This window comes from Octopus bimaculoides, chromosome 2 (genome assembly GCF_001194135.2).
Source record: "Octopus bimaculoides isolate UCB-OBI-ISO-001 chromosome 2, ASM119413v2, whole genome shotgun sequence".
Lineage (NCBI taxonomy): Eukaryota > Metazoa > Mollusca > Cephalopoda > Octopoda > Octopodidae > Octopus > Octopus bimaculoides.
In genome coordinates, this window is record NC_068982.1 from 167,014,245 (window position 1) to 167,023,539 (window position 9,295).

Below are 9,295 nucleotides of genomic sequence, written 5' to 3' on the forward strand. Positions count from 1 at the left end.
TCGAGCGTGGCCATTGCCAGTATCGCCTGACTGGCCTTCGTGCAGGTGACACGTAAAAGCACCTACTACACTCTCTGAGTGGTTGGCGTTAGGAAGGGCATCCAGCTGTAGAAACTCTGCCAAATTTAGATTGGAGCCTGGTGTTGCCATCCGGTTTCACCAGTCCTCAGTCAAATCGTCCAACCCATGCTAGCATGGAAAGCGGACGTTAAACGATGATGATGATGATGATGATGATTCCTGGAATATGCAGAACCAATTTCTCACAGGTATGTACTGGCAGCATGGATGATTAATGATTAAACTATAAATCCTAAAGGCACAAGAAAACATTTACTAACAGACATTAAATTTTAAAAAACCCATGAGCTAATATCATCTTAGCTACTTGGCTATTTTGCATTTGAAAATATATAATCAAATGGCATAAATATTTAAAATAATGAACACTTACTTCATTTCCATTTCAGCATATTTTAACCAAACTGTGATGTTTCTGTGGTTCACATCTAAAGCTCGTTCCCACACAGACCGTGCTCTGCAGAAATAAAGAAAATCAAAATGTAGGATATATCTTCCATAATTCCAATGATTTGCTGCTGTATCTGAACTTTTTTATTAATACTGCTAATAAACTATATACATTTATCAGCAATTAAATTATAACACAATGATTTCTAAGTCAATGTAAAGTAAATATGTAATATATAACATCAAGACTGACAGTTTATTATTTTATCTTTCTAAACATTAATAAATGACTTTAACTATATACTTGTAATGTAGGTGTTTAAACTAGCTGTAATAATTACAAGTTGTTTTTTACTACTTTATATTATTATTTTTTCCCCCATTTTGGGCATAAAGAGGATCTTATTAATTTAACTTGCTGTTATATATGAAAACACATAAAAACTTATCAAAGATTTCTGAGAGATTAACGATTGAAAATAGGAGTACAGTAAATAATGTTATACCTTATAAGCACCAATTTGAAGCTAAACAGAGCAACAGGCCCACAGACAGGGCTGAATATTCAGTGTCTACTTTTTGTCAAATGCCTTCATAAACAATTAGACTACAGAGTGCTTACCACACCATTTTCTCAAATTAGGCTCTATGAATATTTTCTTCTGCTATAATAATCAATAACAGAATCACCTAGCAAGAGATAGACATGTGGTTCAAACCCAGCCAGAGAGCCTTTTCCACTTTTTGCCTCAAGTTAGTGATATCGTTTATATTAAAATCTAAGTTAATCCAGAGAGTATAGCAGTTGGTGGGCATACATTAACTACTATACTCTTTATTTTCATCCTCAATATGGAAGGAAAATAAAGTATAACATAAATCAAACAAACAGAAACCTTTGAATTTCTTTTTGTGATTCTTCCCATTGGGCATACTTAATCCAGTTGCTCATCACAGTTCGATTTTTGCGGATATTGTCTTCATATGCCTGAAAGGAAGAATGAAAAGATCAAATTTAACACCCCAGCAACATACAATATTCAAATGGAGAAAATGGCATTTTTTTTTTTTTACAATGATGGGAAAGATTAAAAAAATTGACACAGAAACATTGATTTGTATCTTACATTCAAGGCCTAAAAGAAAATATAATATTTATATATGTACTGGTGCAACAATAAAATGCACCCAATACATTCTATAAAGTGACTGATGTTAGGAAGGGCATCTAGCCGAAATGTATAAATGAAACACAATGCTTTGATACATCTTGGAAAGCATTAACTCCACATAAGAACCGACTCGATAAGTGATGAAACATCTAATCCATTCTAGCATGAAAAGTGGACATAAAATAATGATGATAGTAACAAAATACTAGATGCAGGTACTTCACCATTCTGATCCAAGTTCAAATCAAATCAAGATCAACTTTGCCTTTGAATTCTCCAGGGACAATGAAATAAGAACTATTTATTGTACTGGGATTGGTTCAACTGAGTATATCCAATTCCAACAAAAATATTGGCCTCATACCTAATCAAAGGAAATCAGATTCATATTCAGACAATTTCTAAGAATTTAACACACCATCCAGTCCATTAAGCAAACCCATAATAGTGAGACATTTTAACCACTAGACAATGAACTATCACCGCACACACATTATATGTGAAGTACCATACAGTTTCTATCTACAAATTCATTCACAAGGCAATATAGGGCTAAACTAAAACACACTTGCCCAAGGTGTCATGCAGTGAGCCTGAACCTAAAACCAGGTGTTTGCAAAGTGAACTTCTTAATCACACAGGCATAAGTAGTAAATGAAGTGAAATGTCTTGATCAAGAATAAACTCTGTGTCATATACTTAATGCCTTGTGATGAGAGATTAAGGGATTTCATACATTTGCAAACGTAAAAGTTTATCAATTTTAACTTACCTTCCTTTTCTTGAGTCTATAATCTGCCAATTCCTCTGGATCTGAAATTTTCTGCTTGGGAGGCTACAAAAAGGATATATTTAGTTAAAATCACTATTTACTGGGAAATGTGAAAATATTATAAAGAATATGGGAAGAGATTTATTTCTCAAATATAACAGCCAAAGTAGGTAACTTCGACATTGTATCTAAGATTTTCTTTGTTGGTCTGATTGAAAACAAAATAATATATTATACAAACGATATATCAGACCCCTCGTGAACTATACTAGTACAAGCTGACCTCATAATATCTCCACAACAAACCACAAGCAGTTACAAAAAAACACAAAATAATACACTTCTCCAATATTCTGATTGTCAATCAGCATCTCATACAAACCACTCTTCTTGAAGTACATCAAGTTGGATACATGGTAGATCCAAAATCCTGAATGTGTGGATGTCAAACTCAGTATCTGACACCTAGCTAAATGACATAGGTCTATTCAAGCAGGGTTAATAGAAGCTACACAAGTTGACAACAGATCAGATAAGGAACATAGATTTTTGAAAGAGAACTTAAGTCATATTTAATGATTAGACTTATACTAAGGAAGCAGCTAATCATAAGATACTAATCCATTTAATCTATGATCCAGCATCTGGTTAGTTAACTGACACTTTTTTTTTTTGTACAGTAAACTTATAGTCTTAGAAATTAGTGTAATTTGCATTTGAAGGTAATGAAACATTTGTCAATTATGCAGTGCTGTCACTGCTTATATTGATGCCATCTTGACCTGCATTTTCCTCATGTAACAAAGTAAATTGAGCAATTATCAATTGAATCTATAGACTCAATGTCATATCGAAGACAAGAAATAAATCAATGGGTTGTTGAGAAATTCTTTTTAGATTCAGCCAAATGCAGTTCTTCTCAACTAACAGAAGGAAACTAATAAACAGTAAATACTTTGGCAGTGGTGAGATTGAACACCATTAACAGATGAAAGTAAAACTTAGTAAAACAGAGTAAAATAAATTCATGTAGATAACTTACTGGTGGTACCAATTCCAACTCTCGCTCCTTTGCTTCACGCAACAGCTGTTCTGCAGTAATCTGCACTGGAGCTGGCATCTTGTTTTTAACCTGAAATATAACCAAATGAATATTAGACATATACCAGAATATCCTAGAACCACCTTTACAAGCTATGTAGATGATACAAAAGTCTCACAGGAAATAGAAAACCCAGAAGATGACATGCATCTGCAAAAAGAGTTAGATGTAATATACAAGTGGACTGACAATAATAATATGCAGTTTAATGCTGGAAAGTTCCAAGCCCTAGGTTATCAGCAGACAAGGTTAAATGCTATGCAGACAAAAGACACTGAATTTTGAGGGATCACAGTTCCAGAATCACAATTAGTGTGTGACCTGAGCATTGACATGAGTAATGATGTAGCCTTTCATTTGCATATTACTAAGTTGGCAATGAAATACAGGCGGCTGACCAGATGGATTCTTAGAACTTTCAAAACAAGAGGGTAAAAAAACCATGATGGTCGTCTGAAGGGCATTTGTCCTAAGTCATCTTGACTTTTGTTCCCAACTATGGTCACACACAATGTGAAATTAATAGAGGAACTTGAAGTGGTCCAGTGAAGCTAAATGACAAAAATAGCTTCAATACAGCAAATTAGCTACTGGGAAAGACTTGTGACGCTAAGACTTTACTCTCTGGAATGAATGCAAGAAAGATATGCTGCAAAATACATCTGGAAGAGCTTGCCCTTAACCTTCGTGCTGAAAATTATACAAATGCCAGAACAGGGCACCATTGCATAGTGCCTAAAATCCCTCCGCTGCCCCAAAAATACAGAAACAGATACTGCAATAGTTTGGGATACAAAGGTCAATAGCTCTTCTATATCCTCCTGTAGGAGCTCAAAGACCTACATGGTGTGGATGTATAAACTAAACTGGATCTCCAAATGTCAAAATCCCAGATGAACCAACTTCACAGAAAGAAGCAGGAATGAGGGCAGCAGCAACAAACTCCCTTATTCACCAAATGCCAACTATTAAAGGAGGATTAATGAAGGTGTAGCAACACCAGTTGGCAATGTATGAGCACAGACACAGACCTTAAGCTGAAAGTAGAAAAAAAGAAAAATGTTGTTAGATAGCTGTTTGTTGGCACTCCGTCGGTTACGACGACGAGGGTTCCAGTTGATCCAATCAACGGAACAGCCTGCTCGTGAAATTAACGTGCAAGTGGCTGAGCACTCCACAGACACGTGTACCCTTAACGTAGTTCTCGGGGAGATTCAGCGTGACACAGTGTGACAAGGTTGGCCCTTTGAAATACAGGTACAACAGAAACAGGAAGAAAGAGTGAGAGAAAGTTGTGGTGAAAGAGTACAGCAGGGTTCGCCACCATCCCCTGCCAGGGCCTCATGGAGCTTTAGGTGTTTCCGTTCAATAAACACTCACAACGCCCGGTCTGGGAATCGAAACCGCGACCCTATGACCGCGAGTCCGCTGCCCTAACCACTGGACCATTGCGCATCCACTGTTAGATAGCAATCATTATCAAATGCTACATCAATTTACATTCTACTGCTTTTATAAACACATTTCAAATTCATCATTTTCTACAGTAAATCTTTGACCTCAATTCATCTTTACTCTCCATTTATCCACTACTTCTAACTCACTCGCTTCTTTACTAATCATACTAGCATATCCCATCTTTTAAATACCCATATTAAACACTTTGCTTAATCAATGCAATGAAGCAGCCTCTACATAGTCGCTCAAGTTGCTAGAAACAGCAACTAAATCTCCTTTAAATCACACCTCACTGTCTTCAAAAGGACACAGTGGATTATGTGATTTTGTGTTCCTGCACATAGAAACAAAGCAGGATGGTCATTATTAGAATGTCTTCAATCATAATTCTGTTCAATCAGTGCTAAACTGAGGCTAAAAAAACAAGAACAATAGGTTGATAGTCAGCTGAGTCAGAGAGGTTACTCTTCTTAGGAATAGGACACACTGTCACGTGTATCCAAATATTGAGATAGATATCTATCAGAAAAACAGAGAGAATGGAATCTTTGCAAAGGATAGCAAGCAGCTCTGAAGGTTATAGCATGAATAGAGATCATGGCTGGTGGATTGCTTATTTGAAGCAGAAGCATTTTTATCCTTGGCATATAAATGACAGTAAGATTGGAGAAGTGGTCTTTTACCAAATGTGTGCAATACGCTAATGGATTCAGACCAAGTAGCAAATATGGAAGCTTTCTCTCTGCAAATATTATCTATGCTCAGCAAGCTCATCACAGCTGAAGAAGTGATGGATAGTAGAATTCCACAAAGTTGATGGAAATCCTTTTTTGCAAGGAACCAGAATGACCAGCTGCAGTATGAGAGATGGGTGTGCTTGTGTACCTTTTGCATTTTAGATGGTTGTCTTGCAGAAATTGGAAGTGGTAGCAGTGTTCTGAATATGTACTGTTGCAGCAGGTCTATGTGTGAGTGACTTAGGAGATTTAAGGTAATGGGTTTTGACTATGTGATAGGGATATGAAGGATCAAGCCTAACAGGATGATTTTAAGCCACCTATTTAGCCATTTTCAATGAGTCAGTTATGAAGCACATGTGCTGCTTTGGATAGTTAGCACAGAACTGATGTAGCTCTGATCAGTTGACTAATTTGATGTGCTATAAATTTTAGAAAGTAATGTGAAAGAATGGTTGTGGGTTTGGATGAGGGAGAGAATTAATCCAGATGAGACAATGCTTACACCCTTCTTGCAAAACTCTTGTTGATGCTTTGTCAACAAGAACATGAAGTGAGTTGTTTTTAACTAATTTTATCTAATGTTCTAATGAGACAGGTAGCTAAAGGAGATAAATGAATAAAGGTATGATTATCTATCTTGCGAAGGCTTCTAATATCGGCTTCTTAGATAGGTACAAGGCCACAAAACTTTAAGGTATGGATACTGTTGATTAAATTTCAATACAGAATGTAAAAAATATCCTAATTGTGAAAGACATGCTCATTTTTTATGGGGTATTTGCTGTTATTTATGGCAAACTTTAAGTATAAGGTGATAGCTTTGCTTTCTCAAATCTAGCTGGTATCAGTGTTTGGTATATACAGAATTTGATTGATGCTGTGCTGCAACTAACTTGTTTGAAAGAATACTCTTTGATGCAATTTAGAATTATTTTTGCATGTTGTTGCTTAAGATAGGAGGATATGATTATAAGGAGATTTGGTTTCAATTTCTAGCAGGTTGAGGACCTCCTAGTTGGCTTTATCGTGAAATGAAATGATAAAAAGTATTCAATTAATTTTTTTATGAATTTATATATGAGAATAATTAATTAGTTTTCGTTTTTAAAAGGTAAAATAAAACCAATCTTGCACTCAATCTGGAGCCAGTATATATTCTCCCGCTGGTAGTCGGATCATTACTTACAACTGTGTAGAAACATAAAATTCCAATTATGTACAGTTAGGTAACTCTAAGTAGTAAACACATGCAACTATGACAATTAGTGGTCGGCAAATATAACGAAGAACGGGGCTAATCCGAAAATTTTTTTTTCAAAAACATGAATTTTTCAAGGAGAGGTGCGAAACTGCATTAGCCCTCGAAGAACTAATGGTCCCAAGTCACCTTAAATTTGAGAACGACTTTAAATGGTACGTTATAGTCTAAGATCGCCCTAAAGTGTGATCATTTCTATTAATTTATTTTTAGGGTGTAGAGGAAGAGAAATCATAAAGTACTCTAACTATACAAGGGTACTACAGGTATGAAGTGCAATGAAAATCAAAACATTGTCGTAGATTCATTTGATTTATACCTCACCTCCGATTCTACGAGACTAACAAAATATCCATACATATACAATAGAATTTAAAGTATCTATATATTATTAGCTCGATCTCAATTTTTATTCACCAAATCAATAACTCTGTAATTAAAGATTCCAGTCCCTCGTGAATGGCAAAGTAGATTTAACTTAACACAAAATCTTTCTTTTTCCATAATCTGAACCAAGTTCAATAAGTAATTCAGATACAGAGTTCAGGAATAAATTCTAAAAACATAAATAGAAGTAGAACTTTACCTTTGCCACTTTGGGCATTTTGGTTTTGCCTCCGGGAGTAATTTCAGCCATGGTTTCAAATTCCGTGTAAATAGAACAAACTGAACTCCAACTGGAGATGTTTGACTCTTTTAACAATCAAGGGAGATCAACGAGCTGGTTACATATATCTACGGATGCTCATAAGTGAAAAAATGTTTTATAAAATGAAATAAAGTGTATTTTCTTGATGTATGCAAGTTTGTTTTCGGAGTAGGGAAATAGATAATTGTAAAAACGATTATTAACGTAAGTGCATTGAAAGCAGTAGTTCCAACTTCATATTAAATTAAGATTTCAGCTTTCCCAGGAAGGTAACTATTGCTCTCTAATGCTTGTCTGGATAAAAGAATATATCTTGATTTCTTATTAATTTGTCAAAATACCAAGGATTAAGGAAAATGTGACATTATGATTTATAGGATATAGACCATTTGATGTTTGTGGTTTACTTTTGCTCGGTAGCAAAATTAAAAGAAGTAAGTCTTCAAACAAAGGCAGTTGTCACAATCATCATCATCGTCGTCGTTTAACGTCCGCCTTCGATGTTGGCATGGGTTGGACGGTTTGACAGGAGCTGACCAAGCGGAAGCCTGCACCGTGTTTCTGTGTCAGTTTTGGCATGGTTTTTACGGCTGGATGCCCTTCCCAACACCAACCACTTCGTAGAGTGAGTTGAATGTTTTTAATGTAGCACTCACACAGGCAAGGCCAGTTTTGGCATGGCTTATACAGCAGGATGCCCTTCCAAATGCCAACCAGTTTACAGTGTGGAGTGGGTGCTTTTTAAGTGGTACCTGCACTGGCGGGGTCATCAAGTAACTTTGCCAGACAAAGAGACTTTGAGAGAGAAGGAGGCATTGGAGGAGATAATCTTATCCGGATGATGAAAGATTAGAGTGTAACAGAGAGGCAGAAATAGATGCCTTGCTGTAGAGGAGGTCCATGGTTACCCAGCCAGAGAGAGGAAGAGAAAGAGAGCGAGAGTTAACAAAATGAGAACCAAAACAGTTACCTAGAGAGAGAGTGGGAGTTAACAAGAGATGTGCTGCTGTAAAAGAGATACAGGGTTACCTGGACAGAGGTAAGGGCAAGGGAAGGAGGAAGAGAGAGAGAGAGATCAAAGATGAGGACAGAAATAGGTTTGTTGCTGTAGAGGATATACATGATTACTCGGCCAGAGGGGAGAGCAGGGGAAAGAGAGAAAGAATAGGAGACAGCAAGAGCAGGAAAGGGATGGCGGCAAGTGACAGGGTATACTTGCAAGGTACAGGGATCAGAGTATAAATGGGATGGTAGAGTAAGGAAGAGAGAGATGAATGGTGGCAGGGTATCACCAAGGAGTTGCAAGTTGGGAGTGGGAAGATGCAGTGACTGGCAAGAATGTGGGTATATAGTGGGAGAGGGGAAGCAATGATACAGTGAGCAGGGTAGTGAAGACTGGGTTGGGGAGTATGAGATAAACATAGTGTATGAAGTGGAAATGTAAGGAAGAGAAGAGAAACAGTTTGTGAAGAGGGCAGATATAGTTGGGTTTGTTGGAGTAGGGTGTGTGAAAGTTTTATTGTTATACGTGGGTGGGACACAACACTTCTATAACTCAGGTTCACTGACATACATTAGGAGTGAGAAAATTAATGTTGATGCATATAGAAAAATGTGTCCAAATGTAAAAAAAGTATGCAAATATATGCATGCGCTTATACCAAAACGAAATA

At 36.5% G+C, this 9,295-nt stretch overlaps 1 protein-coding gene across 1 annotated transcript in view; it reads right to left on the minus strand.

Moving 5' to 3' along the window:
- LOC106872978 (crooked neck-like protein 1) overlaps positions 1-9,295 on the minus strand; it is a 24,804-nt gene extending 15,509 nt beyond the window's left edge. The window contains exons 1-5 of the mRNA XM_014920166.2: positions 7,560-9,295; positions 3,458-3,547; positions 2,416-2,478; positions 1,368-1,459; positions 455-538 (exon numbers count right to left, since the gene is read on the minus strand). Coding sequence (XP_014775652.1) covers positions 455-538; positions 1,368-1,459; positions 2,416-2,478; positions 3,458-3,547; positions 7,560-7,610 — 380 coding nt within the window. The 5' untranslated portion in view covers positions 7,611-9,295. The remainder of the gene's footprint in view (positions 1-454; positions 539-1,367; positions 1,460-2,415; positions 2,479-3,457; positions 3,548-7,559) is intronic.